Raw genomic sequence first — 15,327 nt, 5'->3', positions numbered from 1 at the left:
TGCAATGAGATGATTGAACGTGTGTGGAAAGGAGGTCACATTGAGCGAGGAAAGGTCAGACCAGGACGAGAGGTTGCTTCATGACAGATTAGAACCCAAATTAAGCACATGGGCAAGGCAAGGCTGTCGTCCGTATTAGGGCAGATGATGGGAAGGATTCGGCAGTTCCGAGAATTTCGTTTCATGGCGGCAAATCAGTATGCTATAAAAGTAAGTGATATCGTATCCAAAACTTCATTTCGCAATGTACGGTGCGGCAGGTAAGCATGATGCAGGTAGGCGCCGATAGGGAAGGCGAAAGGGTGGACAGGCAGACAGGGTAGCGCATACGGCGCTCCACGCTGCATACAGGAGTCGAAATAATTGCGGGCGAGGCGGGCCAAGCAGGGAGGGTCAAAACAGCGGCGCGCATGAAGTCGTGTGACATAGTGTAAGTTAGTCGTGAAGAGGAGAGGGAGTGGGAGGGAGCGAGGGAGAGAGACTGTGATCCGTACTGGATGTGTGCATGTAAGTATGTGTGTATGTGTGTGTGTGTGATCTGCCCGGAAGGAAATGGTTTCAAGGGGATGGGGCAAGGCAGAGATGGCGTGAGCATGGTTGGTTGGCGAGGCGAGAGGAGGGGAAGGGGTCAGCGTTTTGGGTTGTTGTCGGAAGCGACCATGGCCGTGAGTTGTTTTTTGTTTTCTTTGCTTTTTTTTTCTTCTCCGTCGTCGAGATTTGCAATGATGGTGTCTATGATGTACGTGATATACATGATGTACATGTAGCCGCGGACAGCGACCGTCACAGAGTGAGCAAGTGAGGCACAGCTTGCGAGAGACTGGCGGTTACGAAACTCGACCCTGCATACTTCTTTTTTTTTTCCTTTTTCGGGAGGCTTCCGATGGCATTCTGAAAGGTGACAGAAGAGGGCTAGGAGAAAAGCTGATGATTTTATTTTGCTTCTTCCGTTTCCGTTTCTACTGTTCGGCGACTTCTTTCTTGCCTGGCTGATTTGGAATGGAACAATAAGTTGCTTTTTACTTGGGTACGGATTACTTGGCTAAAACTGTTAGTACTTACTCAGTAGGTACGTTACAGGTAGTGACGTAAGTACTGGCATATGCCATGACCGTTTGAATGGGTGGGCGGGGGCATTTGTAGTGTGGAGGGAGAGACAGGGGGGGAAGGCCAGCCTCGTGTTGGAATCGACGCGCCATTAACATGGTTGACGGTCATGAGGACTTGAAGAAGCTAGTCATTGGTAGGTGGATGCTAATTTGGGGGGGAAAAAAGGGTAGAAAAAAAGTCAATGGAAAGACGATGGAAAGGTACTCCGTACTTGGTGAGAGACGGGCTGTGAGTCTGTGACACTCTCTTTCGCGGCGCAGTGCAAAGCGCCAATGCAAGTTGCCTATGCAAGTTGCCTATGCAATGCCCCGTCAATCACTGCAGGCTGGCCGCCTGGCACTCCGTGAATTTTTTGAGCCAATGGCAAGCGTTCATGGTACGTGTGGACAGAGACTTGTGTACTTAGGCAGGCGCTCCTGCACTACGATACTCAATCATCCGTACTCCGTACTAACTTACAGTGGAGAGACCGGGCGACACCCGGGCTACAAATCTACTCCGTACCTAGGTAGGTATCTGGGACTGCCTCCCTACTCAGTAGTGTTCCTACATATTCAGGCCCTTTGTAAGTATGCGTGTGCACCTGTAAGTAGCAGTAGATACTCCGTACAATAGATGAATGAGTTATCTGTAAGTAGGTACACCGTACGGGCAAGGTACGGGTACCAAGACGCGAGAATAATAGAGCTACTGCAGGGACCAGCGCTAACCCGTCTCAAGGCCAATCAGCAACTGAAACCCCTGACCAGTGAACCCCCTGTCCATCGCCTCTGTGGCCTCACTGACCGTCCTTGCCCTCCCTCCAACGTCGCTCACTTGCTGCTTGCGGAAACGCCAGGGAGAGCCCTAAAACCGGCCCCCCCTTCTCCAGTCCCCTCCAGTCCAGTCAATCCAGTCAATCCAGTCAATCCAGTCCACCAATCCCTCACGTCGCGCTCTACTAGTCTCTTTTCTGGTCTAGTCACACTCCCGCTAATCGTTCAGTCCAGGTACCAGTCCCAACAGTCCCGCTTCCCAAGTGCCACGTCCCCTCCCACTCAAACCGCCCTCTCCTCCTCCTCACTCCCGAGTCCCAGCCCGTTTGTTAATACATTCCAAACAAATATCCAACTTGCTACAGCCTCGTCTTGTTCCTTCTCCTTCTCCATCACTTCTCACCCCCAGAGCCTCTACGGCTAGCGCAGCATTCTCTCTGCTTCTTTTTATTTTTCCTAATCCGCTTTCAGCCTAACCAAGCATCGCCTACGGACTGATACCCACCGTCAACCCGTCTCGTCTGGTTTCAACCAGCCTCGCGATTACGCCACCATCACCCATTCCCCAGCTCACTCCCGCCTTGGCTTGACCCTCTTGGCCCTTTGTTCCTCCTCCCAAACACCCTGGGAAGAAAACTTGCCTTCGTTTCTTTTCTTTTTCCTCTGCCTTTCTGTTCTCCGTTTGCGCCTCTTCTCTTGATACCGATGCTTTACATGGCATCCTAAACATAGCACCCCTCCGGCGTTTGAGCTTTCTTGGATGCAAATCCCGCCCTGTCCCGTTCAAATCACGCCTGCCTCGGCGCGACATGTTTATCTCTCAGATTTAATTTAATCAGCCCGAATCTTCGACACTCGAAACACGATTCTGCTATATTCAACACTTTTACGACTTGTACACTACGACTCTAGTATCATTCTTTCACTGTTCACTTGCGCCGCTCCCTAACAAATCACACAATACCACAGTCGACCCTTCGCAGGCGAAGGCGACTTGTGTTATCGGCAGGCCCGTTCCTCGTCATCAACGCTCCTAATCGGTTCTCGGCTCCTACGCCGCCTTCACCGCAGCCCCTCGCACGATTGCCACTGGTCCGGCTGGCCGACAGTAATCATGGTTTGCTGTTGCGGAAATCGAAAGAAGGAGACCCGTGAGTTTGCAGAACAGAAATGGGACTACATCAATCTCAAGGACTTCAAGGCCAATGGTTGCGGTACTCCCTTTGCCTACGGCTATCTCTGGTTCTCCCTCATCATCTCCATCGCCGTCTACTCCATTGACAGCTTTACCGCCGTCCAGCTGCTTGCCTTTAACAAGTGGTCCTCCGCCATCAGACCAGCCATTTCTTTTGATGTCTCCAGATGGATCTTTTCCATTTGCATCATCTTGTCCTTTGTCAACCTGGGATACGAAGCCATCCGTGCTACCCGTGTCATTAAGCGGAACAACATTGCCGAGTCTTACATGGATCCCCTCGCCGTTCGTTGGGAGTCGATCCGCGTTGGCAAGGCTCAGGGATGGCGCCGATTCCTCGTCTTCGCTGCCCTGACGCAGAGTAAAAAGGGAGCTCATTACATTGCACTCTTTACCTACTTTAGTTTCAAGTGTAAGTCATCTACTCCTCGATACGTGCCACAGCCTGTTGACTAACATACCCTAGCTTGGATCCGCGTCCTCGTTTGCTCCGGCCCTCGCCAGGTTATCAATGCGTTTACCCTCAAGTCTGTCTACGAAGCCAAGCTCGCCACAAAAGCGACTTCTGTAGACGGAGCTTTTCTTGGTTTCTTTGACAAGGTCAAGATTCTCGCCCAGGAAGACTACCGCCAGGCCGTCATCTTGTCTGGCATGGCCTTCACTTTCGTGGTCTGGGCTTTCGCTCTTATTTTTCTCATAATTGCCGTCCTCTTTTACGTCTTCTTCTTGTTCCACTGGATCCCTCGAGCTGACGGAGGTCTGAGCGGTTACTGTGAACGCAAAGTCAATGCAGCACTGCTGACCATTGTCACAAAGAGAGTCAACAAAGCCCTTGCCAAGAACGAGGCCAAAAAATGGAAGGCAGAAGCCAAGGCTGCCAAGATGACTGGCGAAAAGCTGCAGCCAGAGCGTGCTGCCACTTTGCCCGATGTTGTCCTCGGCGACGATAAACTGCAGCTCATGCCCACGCTCAGCCGCGCCGACACGGGAGGCACGCTTCCCGCTTACTCAACTCGCCCCAACACACCTGGCGGCATCGAACTGAGCAACATCAACAGATCTGCTCTGAGTCGCAGTGGAACGAATACCTCCAATTCCAACTACTCTCCCACCGTGCCTCTGATGAGCGCAGCGGCAGACATGGGCTACTCGCCTGTCCTGACCCAGTCGCCAGTGCTGCAGCCACAGCGCCCCGGCACCGCCATGTCGCAACGAAGCCAAATGTCTGGTATGGCGCCCATGCAGCGTCCCGGTACGGCCAATTCGCATCGAGGTCCAGCTCCAGGTATGATGCCGCAACGCCCCGGAACGGCCATGTCACAACATAGCCAAATTTCGCGGCCTGGTACAGCCAACCAGTATGCGTACGGCAATGCTCCCAGCCCCATGCCCGTGCTAGGTGAGGAGCCAACACTGCCGCAGCTCCGGCCGTCCAACTCGCAACGGAGCGTTGGCTCCCATGCTGGTTCAAGGTTCGGGCCATCAGAGAATGGATCTGAGCAGGTCTTTCGTCAAGCAGTCACCAATGCCGCATCCCAAGCGCAACCGTCCCAGACGCAGTACCAGGCCTACACTCCCAATGTTGGACAGCAGCGTCCGCCCGCCAGATCTCCTTACACTGTCGAGCAATACGGCAACCCTCGCTCGCCCATTCGCAGCGCTACAACAGGCTCGACGCCTGCTGGCGCGCCAATGTATCCCGCACAGAGATCCGTGACTGGTCCGCTACCTAGCCGGGCAGCGACGACCGATCCATACTTCCGACAAGGTCCACCGCCACAAGATGCATCTTTCGCTCCGATCCAGAACAGCAACACTGGTAACGAGCTTGCAAACGGTACCTGGGTTACCCCAAGTCAGCGCAGCAACCCACAGTCGTATGACTTGGAGGCGCAATATAATGAAGGACGGAGAAACCAATATTAAGAGCTTATTTATAGCTCAATCGATCATTCTCATTTCATACTTTGGAGATTAATGTATAGCCAGGAAGAGCCATGCAGAACGTTATGATACCCAACCCGTGGCATACAAAGCGAGCGGTTATAACGATAGACCTGCATTATAGGACAGTACATGAACAATATAGCCACGTTTCCAATACATCAGTTTTTCCTTTCAGAATATCAATTTGCTGCGGATTTCTTACCGACCTGACTCGCCGCTCAAGCTGAATCGCCTAGAACTTTGAAATGCCGCTAACAAAATGATTCCACATGAAGCCACCCGATTAGGCAAGCTTGGCCATGGATTCCCTCCCACATTTGCAAGGTGGTGCTTTACTGTTTGACTACTGAATTTCATCAATTTGCACTATCCACGGATTGATCTATATCTTTATAATAAAATAAACACTGTCGTTTTTTGACGCTTGTTTAGCTAAAGTAGGTACATAGGGTTAGGGATGTGAATAAAGTACCAGCACAAGAGCACTTGGACTAGGCCCAGTCCACCGATACATCGCCTGAAATCAAGTACCTAAAAAATCAAGTACAGATTTGTAAAACGTTGCTTTGCAAAAGTGGGTATCAATGGTACACTGTCGATGTGCTGGCAGGGCAAAGACAAACCTAACTTTTGAATGGTGAGCGAGCTGTGGTTTGATTTGTAACCCAGGCTCGCCCTAGCCAGCATTTGGCATCCGTCGGTGCTGATGCAATGCCGCCTTTGCATGCCGGACGTTACTTTTCTATGCGGCTTGGGCTCACAACCATCTCTAAGCATTGCATAAGCTCGTCGCCTAATAAGCTTCACGAGCGCCGTCGGACAAACCGTCCCATAGTTTACGCCTCGCCTAATGAATCGATGCTTTTAAGAGTCGTTTATGCCACACGTCTATGCGTTTGAACTCATCCATACTCGCGTCGATTACGCACCTCTTGCAGCCCGACCGCATCTTCCAGCCCAATACTAACGATTTTCACTACGGATACGCGCCACTTGACAATCGCAGCAGCAGCAGCAGCAGCATGCCTGCGCGACTCGAGACGTTTCACGAGGGCGAGACCGCCGTACGGTCCCTGCTCAAGGTGCCGCCCGGCCGGAACCCGACCGCCGCGGGGCTCCCGCCTTCGTACGCCCTGCGCGTCGCCGAGAGCCCCCTCGTGGCCGTGGGCACCCTCGACGCCCGCGGCCGGCCCTGGACGACGCTCTGGGGCGGCGCGCGCGGTTTCGCCGAGACCATCGCCCAGGACGTGCTGGGGCTGAACAGCTCCGTCGACGTGGCGCACGATCCCGTGTACCGCGCGCTCTGGGGCAGAGGCGACGGCGACGGCGACGGCGACGACGGCGAGCTGGCGGCCGCGAGGGGCGGCGTGGTGCAGCCCAACGGCGGCCGCGGCAAGATGATGGCGGCGCTCGCGCTGGACCTCGAGACCAGGGACCGGGTCAAGCTCATGGGCGCCATGGTGGCCGGGTCGGCGGACGCGCCCGGCAACAAGCTCCAGATGGCGTTTTTGGTGGCGGAAAGCCTGGGCAACTGCCCCAAGTACCTGAACAAGAAGCGCGTGGCGCCGCGGGCGTACGGCGCGGACACGGAGGTGGTGGAGGACGAGAGCGGGAGCGGGAGCGCTGGGAGGAAGAGGATGCTGCCCGGGGAGGCGACGCGGCTGCTGGACGGGGCGGACATGTTCTTCATATCGAGCACCAACGGCGACACCATGGACACGAACCACCGCGGTGGGCCGCCGGGCTTTGTGCGCGTGCTCAAAAATGAGGCCGACGAGGCTGTGCTCATCTACCCAGAGTGTAAGTCATAGCCTCATCACCACTTACCAACTCTTTCCCCCGGGTTTCCCTTTGCCCCATGCGGTGGGTGATTGGAGGAGGGGATAAACTGCTGACACTGTGTGCCCAGACTCTGGAAATCGCCTGTATCAGACGCTCGGCAACCTCCAGGTGAACCCCCTCGTCGGCATCGTCGTCCCCGACTTTGCCACGTCGGACGTGCTGTACCTCACCGGCACCGCCTCGTTGCTCGTCGGCGCCGACGCCGCCGCCGTCATGGCGCGCACCTCGCTCGCCGTGCGCGTCACCGTCACCGCCGCGCGCTTCGTCCGGCGCGGCCTGCCCGTGCGCGGTACGCCCCTCGAGCGGTCCCCCTACAACCCTCCCGTGCGGCACCTCCTCTCCGAGCGCCCCGCCGACGCCGGCGCGAGTGCCTTTGCGTCGTCGGATCGGCCCGGCGGTGTCACCGCGACGCTGACGGGCAGGGAGGTACTGTCGCCGACGGTGAGCCGCTTCACGTTCGCGCTGGACGTCGGCGGGGCGGCGGGCAGAGACGACGACGGGGGGCTGCTCCGGTGGCGGCCGGGCCAGCATGTCACGCTCGACTTTGGCGGGGAGCTCAACCACGGGTACGCGCACATGCGGGACGACGACCCGCAGAGCCTGAATGACGACTTTGTGCGCACCTTTACCGTGTCCAACACCCCGCCGCCGCCGACGACGGAGAGGACGCGAGACGACGGCGGGGTGGAGCTGCAGATCACGGCCCGCCGGCACGGCCCCGCCACGAACCTGCTCTGGCGGCAGAACCTGCGCGCGCCGCTCGTGATTCCCGTGCTTGGCTTTGGCGGGGAGGCGTCCTTTCGACTGCCCGTCGCGACGACCACGACCACCGGCGGCGGCCCCACTCCCAAGCCCGTCTTCGTGGCCGGAGGCGTCGGCATCACGCCGCTGCTGGCCCAGGCGCGCGGCGTGCTGGACGGTGGCGTGCCGCTCAAACTGCTCTGGAGCCTGCACCGCAAGGACCTGCCGCTGGCGGCGGACACGTTTGCGCGCATCCCGGGCCTGGCGGAGCGGACGACGCTCTTCGTCTCGGGCGGCGCTGCTGACGAGGTGGACGAAGAGGGGGAAGAGGTGGTCGCTACGCTACGGAGGCAAGGGCTCGGAGGCTTGCAGCGCAGGAGGATCGCTAGGGGGGATGTTGAGCCGCTTGGCGGACCGGGGACGCGGTTCTACCTGTGCACGGGGCCGGCGCTGCTCAGGTCGCTGCAGGACTGGCTGGAAGGGGAGGACGCGGTCTGGGAAGACTTTGGGTACTGATTTTCACGGCAAGTTTGGGTGTTTTTGGTGTTCTTTCTTGAGGGGAATTTCTTTTCAGTTTCATTATCGTTATAGCTTTATAATACATCGAAGGGCAGAATGCTACTTTTCATATCTCATTCCTCCCATCAGCATCCAATCTCACGCCTGCGTGCAAGGGCCCTCGGACAGGGCGACCAGGGTGTAAGGATCTTGGCGCTCAATGTAGCCATTGGTGATCAAATCCACGATTCTGCCTGTGAGCCCCGTCCAGAATTGCGCACCGAGGCCGGGCTGGCCGAACCAGGGCGCGATGGGCCCGCCGGTGACGTTGAACGGGCGCACCACCTTGTACAGGTGGTAGCTGTAGGGGAAGTCTGGGTTCCTGGGGTCCGTGGCCAGGCTCGAAGGGGGGAGCGAGCGCTGCGAGAAGGGCGCGCTGGCAGCCGTGACGTAGGAGCCTGTGTGTGTGCGCGCGCACGCGAGTGTCAGTATGACGAGCGAAGCTGACAAGAGACAAACGGCAAGGGAGAAGAAGAGAGGGGGCGGGGGGTGGGGAAACTTACCACGCTCGCTTCCAAAACGGTCAATGAGCGTGCCGACTGGGAGCTCCATCGTCCCGTTGATGGCGTTGCCGTTGACGTCGAGCATGAAGCCGTTCTGCGGGGGGTACCTGTATCCGCCTTCGGGCTTGATCCATTCGGCGAGGAACTTCTCGACGGTGTTGTTTTCGCCGCCGAGACGGCTGTAGCTCGCCATGAAGCCGGCCAGCGGGAGCTTGGTCGGCAGCGTCTTGGGACCGAGGCGGGCGTCCCCGCAGAGGGAGTCGGCGGCGGCGGCGGCGGCAGTTGCGCCTTTGCAGTCACAGGTGCCGCCGGCAGCGGCGGCCAGGCTGTCGCGCTTGGCGCCGCCAAGGCCGCCGGTGTAGATGCCCATGACCGAAGCGCCGGCCAGGCAGGGCAGGATCATTGTCGCGAGGAACTTCATTGCTCAGGAAGAAACACAAGGGCGGCGGGGGGGAGAATTCGAGGTTGTTGGTGTAAGTGAAAGCGCGACTGTGGGAAGTGGGTAAGGAACACAGCTCACGACAATGTTCTGGACAACAAACAGGCGAGTTTGAGATGGAAAATTGTCCGCTTTTATAATTCGTTGCCAGGATCAACCAGTGTCGTCTTTTTCACTGGCCATGTTTGAAGGAAACAATGCTGGGCACGAACTTTGGCGAGTTGAAATTGACTGTAGCCATAGCTCAGGGACAGCTATCCAGCGCCGAGGTCACGGTGGGCCGAAAAGTGGTGGATGGATAATGGCAAAAGGTTTTCTAGTTCCTATACTCGGATTTCTCCTATATCGGTAGATACGAGTATCATTCTGGTGCCGCACAGGGAGGGAAGGCAAGATGGATATGCGCGGCGGTGTCGCTGGCGGTGCGCGGTGAAGTCGGCACCCGCATCGGTACTGCACTGATTTCCCGTGTGGGGCAGCTTGCGCACCCTTTTGACGCATTATGGACTGAGAAAGTTGGGCGATTGGAGAATCTTTGAAAGCTCCTCCGGGTTCTTGAATGGCTGGGTTGGATCTGTGGGTTCAGCTCGGGGGGGGAGTTGCAGCGTAACGAAATCGGCGGCAAGACTGAGATGAGGGCCCGGTCAGCGCTATAGGTTGCACTATAGTCGGGGAGTCTGCGTTATAACCGCGCGGGGCCAAGGTCACGCCGCCAAGATGTAAATTCCCGGCTGCTGACCATTGGGTAATATTGTTTAAGTGGCCCGGGGCCCTGTTTACGGGCGGCTCTCCGAGCCCAGATCCGCTTGCTGAGGTGGACTGGGTCGTCCGTATCAGGCACCGCTGCAGGTTGTTCTCTCTTGTCTTATTAGTCGGCGGTCAAGCCCGATGCAGGTCCATCGTCAAAGGTCCAGCTTGGCGACGGATATGACTTGACGCGGGCTGTCGGAATATTGGATCAGCCAAGAGGATGGTGCCCGTTTGCCGTCGAATGGTGGTGCTTCATTTGAGAACTCCACGTCAGGTTCCCGTAATTGGCAGAGTCCACTTAAAAAGGACTTTGAATAAGGCTTCTGACGAGACATGACACTATATCCATCATTCTACGCGTATTATACCATCCGCGCATTCATAATTGACGGTGCCATGGTAGAAAGTGCGCTTACAAATATACACGATAGTTAACACTAGTTTGACAAATTCCATTCAGTACTTTTAATTGCATAAATGGCCAGGAAGCTGCATGCAGTACAGAAAACAAATCGCGATGACATCTGAGCGCTCAAACGCGCTCGACTACCCGTTACAGCACAAAGGTTAGAAAGCAGCCCTGCAGCAGCCCTCAACTCATCGCTAGACCATCCTGATAGCATGAGTGGTTTAGATTTTAACTTCATTCACTCAGCCTTGGTAAAGCTCTGAAGCTTTGGCTCCCGGATCAGTTTGCCGCGGACTAATTTAATGTCGCCCATTATTCGTGGTCATCCGATCATAAGAGTACTGCCTTTGGAGTATGGAATGACTTCTCCATCTTCAGACTCGTTTTAGAATTGCCGTATACCGTTTCAGTACTGTTTCTTTACAAGGACGTATAAAATTCAGATGCCAAGGGTTTCCAATTGATATGGCATCCCGGGTGGTGTCAGAAGGGATGCTTTGCACCTGCGTCTTGGGTAGCAATAACCTTGTTACGGGTACGGAAAACTTTGTTTCGATATTTTCGAGAGCCATGAGATGGTCCCTGTGACCAGCTGCATGAGAACATGACATTCAAGTTCTGGATACTGAGCCCTATATTCCAGTATCGTTCACTCAAAAACGTCCGCGTGAAATTTCTTCTCAAGGGTTAGAGTCGTGCGCGTTGCTGGGAAAACAAGTTGCTACAAGGTATGAGACGTTCTCGCTGCATTTTCGTCAGTATTGCCAGCAGTATTGCCAATGGCAATGGCAAAAACACCTTTTTTTAACCAAAAATGGCCAGGACATCGTTCATAGACTGCAGGTAGCTATCGGCTGCGAGTGGCAACTTTCCATGTTGCATCAGAACATGGCCCTAAGTGACGCGGCGAGCTAATACATGGCTGATGACTTGCCAAATATGTCAAAATGGTACATAATGCCAAGGCGTTTACAGATTCCAAGTGCGTCCTGGACGCTCCAGGCTACACTATTGTAACATAGGCGACAAATGTACTGCCACGATGTGTTGTAGACGCCAGTCCCTTGCTGCTTTTTTTTTTAATCAGCTCTCTGCAGCAAGAAGTACCGTCTTACGTAGCGGATCTTTTCTCTTGAAGATAGCAGAGCGAGTATATTGACATCAACTTGGATGCGGCAAAGAAATCAATGTAGCTGTATGAGTACGAAGCCTCCATCATTTGCCTTGATGTGTTCTTTCGTGCACCCCGTGGGATGGCACAGAGCACGCAGCACTACTGTCACACAGGTTAATTACTTTTGAGAGTCGAATTACTAAAATAGTAGATACCTACTAAGATGTTCTATTAGCGTCGTAAATCAGGGCGCGCAGCAGCCACACTGATCTACCTTGCATAATAGCTTCCTTCACTGGATGTGATGTCGTACTAACATCTTGCCAGCGCCACAAGTCAATGGCGGGGTGCATCATACACTTTCTAGATCGGGTATCATTGTTTTCTTGTTTTGACACATTTTTATACTTTTCTTTGACTAAATCGCTACACAGAGCTCGAGAGATTAAGCCACAGCCGGCCCGTCGAACGCTGGCCTTGATGGCCACTTCCTTCGCCGTATGCTGCTGGTTCACGGCGATGCCGAACCGTTTCAGCTTCGGCGGTTGAGATAGGCTGTGGCCCAAAACTGTGAAATCACTCCATCGCGATGGAGCATGACTTTCTCTCCAGCATCTGCAACCTGGATTGTTGCGCTGGTCTATTGCTACCTCTGGCTAACCACGTCTGTACTCAACATCTATCAGCACGTTTCCTCGAAAAGCAACGGCCCGATAAAGAAATACAAAGCGTGCGGCAAGCCTAAATCAACTTTCGAACGAGGTTCCGCCAGCGGTAATAGTTGGCACCTCTCGCCTTGCCTGTTGCAGAAGGTAACATCATCCACTAACTAGTTAGTTAGTCGGGAATTTCTAGTTGAGGACTGGCTAAGGCTGACTGTCCTTCTCGGACTAAAGGTTCCTGCAGCCAAACCCGCCTGGTCATACCCGGTCAATCCTGGGGAAACATGATCGCGGCAGATAAGTTCTGGATATCATGCCCTTGTTAAGCTGCATAGCCACCAATACCATTTGGCCCGCTGGCGCTCAGGGGATGTAGAAGTCCTAATTGGGGAGGTTTCCGTTTTGGGACGCTAATATAAGTACTCGTTACCTCCAAAGAGGCTTCCCGGTGGTCCCCAGCTACTAGTTAACTAATCGTAGAGTCACTTTAGTCGTGGTCTGGTCAGCGGCTTCTTGTTCTATCTAGCCGAAATATTCAGATGACCCTGTTGGGCCTACACTACTTGTTGATACCTCTAGCGTAGCCGTCTTTGGTTGCCCTTAAGAGATGGGGTCTCTCTGTCACTGCTGTTATTAGCGTGGAGGACGTCTCTTTGACGAAGTTGCGTATATTCCATTAGCTAGCAGCAGACCAGGTCAACTATCGACTAGTCGGTGCATCTGACTAAATCACCAACACTATTACGCGATGATTACTTGCCTACAAAAAAATATTGGCGACCGAAGGCGGCGTCACAAGCCTGTAACATGGTAGAGTCAACCAACACGATTTTCGTGAAGACACACAGGGTCATCGACGCAATAATTAAAAATGTGGGATTGCGGGTATTGGAAATTTTCATTAGCCAGCAGTGTGAAGCAACGGTGTATTGCTTGACATTGTACTATGCGCTATTGGGATGGCCATTTGCTTCGTTCGGGCCACTATGAGAATTCGCAACTAGCATTTCGAGGTGAGAAAACACTAACGCAGATTGGAAGCTGTCAAGTTATTAAGGAGGGCAGATAAACCGAGGTTATCTGCTGCATTACTCAATCGGATTAATCACCTTTTCTCCACGAGACATAGGTTAGTGCAGTGGAGCAGGAACGAGGTAAGGTTAACTTTATCGTGGATAAATGATTTGCTGCCAGTGTCCAACACGGCTCGACTACCAAGAAAGAAAACAGACGAAGAGCAGGGGGACACGGTGTCGCGTAGATTGTTGTTGGTTACATGCTCGATAACAATTGTGGCTCGACAATATTTGAACCAATTTGTACTATGTGAATTACGCCTGTACTATCCTTGTCGTGTTGGGAGTCGTGGCCAGTCTCATGGCGAGATTTGTTGCCGTCGTCCATGTGCTCGACAACCAAGCATCTAATGGAAATACGGAAGCCGGGGCGGGGTAAGTAGCCCAAGTTTACGCGACCTTGTTCTTCTTATTGATTACCATATAGTTTTTCGCCTTTGGCTTGGAGCTTGCTTGTATCCACCTTGGGGTATCTCACGCGGACTACCAAGCGACGGCGTTCGTTCCGGTCAGTTGCCCTTTCAGGTAGGTAGATTTTTGTACAGGGGTCAAACTTGATCATAATGTTGTGAGATAAAATACTGCGAGAAATTCAATGATATGACACTTGACAAAACGTTTACTACATCGCTACCGCACACCGAGCGATGCCCGCCCAGTTGGTGTAAGCGATTCAGACTATATAAACCATCTCCTTCCGCATGTCCATCTCATTTCTTGACAAGCTAAATAAATCAAGCTGTACCAAGCTCTAGTTTGCCCTGCAGCCATACATCATCTTGCTCAATTATTGTTGGCAAAAGTTTTTCCCAAGATGCGTTCGTCTACTCTTCTTGCGGTCCTTCCTCTGGCTGCCGCCAGCCCCGTCGCTCAGCGCTCTGAGCCTGCTCCTTTGTACACCCGCGCTTCCGTTGAGGCGCAGAATTCCGACAGATATATTGTCAAGTTCAAGGAGGGTAGCGTAGCTGCTTCGGTGCAAGGAGCCCTGGCACGCATTTCAGTTGATGCTACCCATCATTTCCAAAACGTCTTCCAAGGCTTCGCCGCAAAGCTTGATAGCAACGCTGTTGAGATGCTGCGTCTCCTCCCCGATGTCAGTATACGCCAGCAGGGACACATCTATTTTCTCCATAAGGGGTAGTACTAATCGGGCGGGACAATACAGGTCGATTACATTGAACAGGATGGCTCCGGCTCTTCCACCGGATACGTCACTCAGGGCGACTCTACCTGGGGCCTTGCGCGGATTTCCCATCGTTCCAAGGGAAACGGGAGTTACACCTATGATTCCACTGCCGGGCAAGGTGTTTGCGCCTACGTCACAGACTCTGGTGTTGATGAAAGACACCCTGTATGTCCTCTCTAGTCCCACCGATTGTTAAGAATTTGAGACTGATGAAGCAAATTTAGGAGTTCGAGGGACGTGCTCATCAAATCAAGAGCTTCATTTCCAACTCCAACGTTGACGACCTCGGCCACGGCACCCACTGCGCCGGTACCATTGGGTCCAGGACATACGGAGTCGCCAAGAAGGTGGAGATCTACGGCGTCAAAGTACTAAGCTCGGATGACAGGTTCCAGTACTCTGATCTCATTGCCGCATGGGACTTCATCACGCAGGACGCTCCGAACCGCAACTGCCCTAATGGTGTTGTCGTCAGCGGCTCCCTGGGCGGCGGCTACAGCCAATCTCTCAACAATGCCGCCAACTCCATGGTTGACAAAGGCTACTTCATGGCGATTGCTGCCGGCAACAACAACGACAACACCAGCGGATACTCGCCCGGTTCCGCCAGCAAGGTATGCACCGTTGGAGGCATCGATTCCAGCGACCGCCGTTACAGCGACTCCAACTATGGCCCTCTTGTCGATATCACTGGCCCTGCGGTCAGCGTCCTTTCCACGCTTCCTGGCGGCCGCACTGCCTACTACACGGGCACGTCTATGGCGACGCCCCATATCGCCGGTCTGGCTGCCTACATTGCCTCGCGTGATGGTGTCAAGGCGAGCCCTTCGTTGTGTCAGAGGATTGTCAACACGGCGACCAAGGGTGCCATCACAAATCAGTCTCCGAATACTGTCAACCTTATTGCATTCAACGGTAACCCTTCCGGCTAGAGTAGGATTGCTTTTAGATTGACTTTTCAATAAATAATGAGTTTCCATATACATGTCGAACAAAGCGATCAACTCGGTCATATTTGCGTCCGTGATGACCACCTTTTG

General features: G+C 54.0%; 4 protein-coding genes across 4 annotated transcripts; 3 read left to right on the top strand and 1 right to left on the bottom strand.

Moving 5' to 3' along the window:
* Positions 1 to 2,979: 2,979 nt before the first annotated feature.
* Positions 2,980 to 4,986, top strand: V2A60_006195 (uncharacterized protein; the record flags this gene model as incomplete). Its single annotated transcript, XM_083257492.1, has 2 exons — positions 2,980 to 3,472; positions 3,527 to 4,986. The coding sequence occupies 2 exons, from the start codon at positions 2,980 to 2,982 to the stop codon at positions 4,984 to 4,986; spliced, it is 1,953 nt and encodes a 650-aa protein (XP_083113618.1).
* Positions 4,987 to 5,897: 911 nt separating this feature from the next.
* V2A60_006194 (uncharacterized protein) lies at positions 5,898 to 8,106 on the top strand (the record flags this gene model as incomplete). The annotated part of the gene is made up of 2 exons (XM_083257491.1): positions 5,898 to 6,807; positions 6,917 to 8,106. 2 exons carry the CDS (start codon positions 5,898 to 5,900, stop codon positions 8,104 to 8,106), a joined length of 2,100 nt encoding a protein of 699 aa, XP_083113617.1.
* Positions 8,107 to 8,247: 141 nt separating this feature from the next.
* V2A60_006193 (TNT domain-containing protein) lies at positions 8,248 to 9,072 on the bottom strand (the record flags this gene model as incomplete). The annotated part of the gene is made up of 2 exons (XM_083257490.1): positions 8,248 to 8,546; positions 8,652 to 9,072. 2 exons carry the CDS (start codon positions 9,070 to 9,072, stop codon positions 8,248 to 8,250), a joined length of 720 nt encoding a protein of 239 aa, XP_083113616.1.
* Positions 9,073 to 13,915: 4,843 nt separating this feature from the next.
* On the top strand, positions 13,916 to 15,219 carry V2A60_006192 (S8 family peptidase; the record flags this gene model as incomplete). The annotated part of the gene is made up of 3 exons (XM_083257489.1): positions 13,916 to 14,194; positions 14,267 to 14,452; positions 14,512 to 15,219. 3 exons carry the CDS (start codon positions 13,916 to 13,918, stop codon positions 15,217 to 15,219), a joined length of 1,173 nt encoding a protein of 390 aa, XP_083113615.1.
* Positions 15,220 to 15,327: the final 108 nt, after the last annotated feature.

This window comes from Cordyceps javanica, chromosome 4, assembly GCF_051103115.1.
Source record: "Cordyceps javanica chromosome 4, complete sequence".
NCBI classification, from domain to species: Eukaryota; Fungi; Ascomycota; class Sordariomycetes; order Hypocreales; family Cordycipitaceae; genus Cordyceps; species Cordyceps javanica.
The sequence above is the reverse complement of the archived record's forward strand: the minus strand, read 5'-3'. Positions and strand labels throughout refer to the sequence as shown.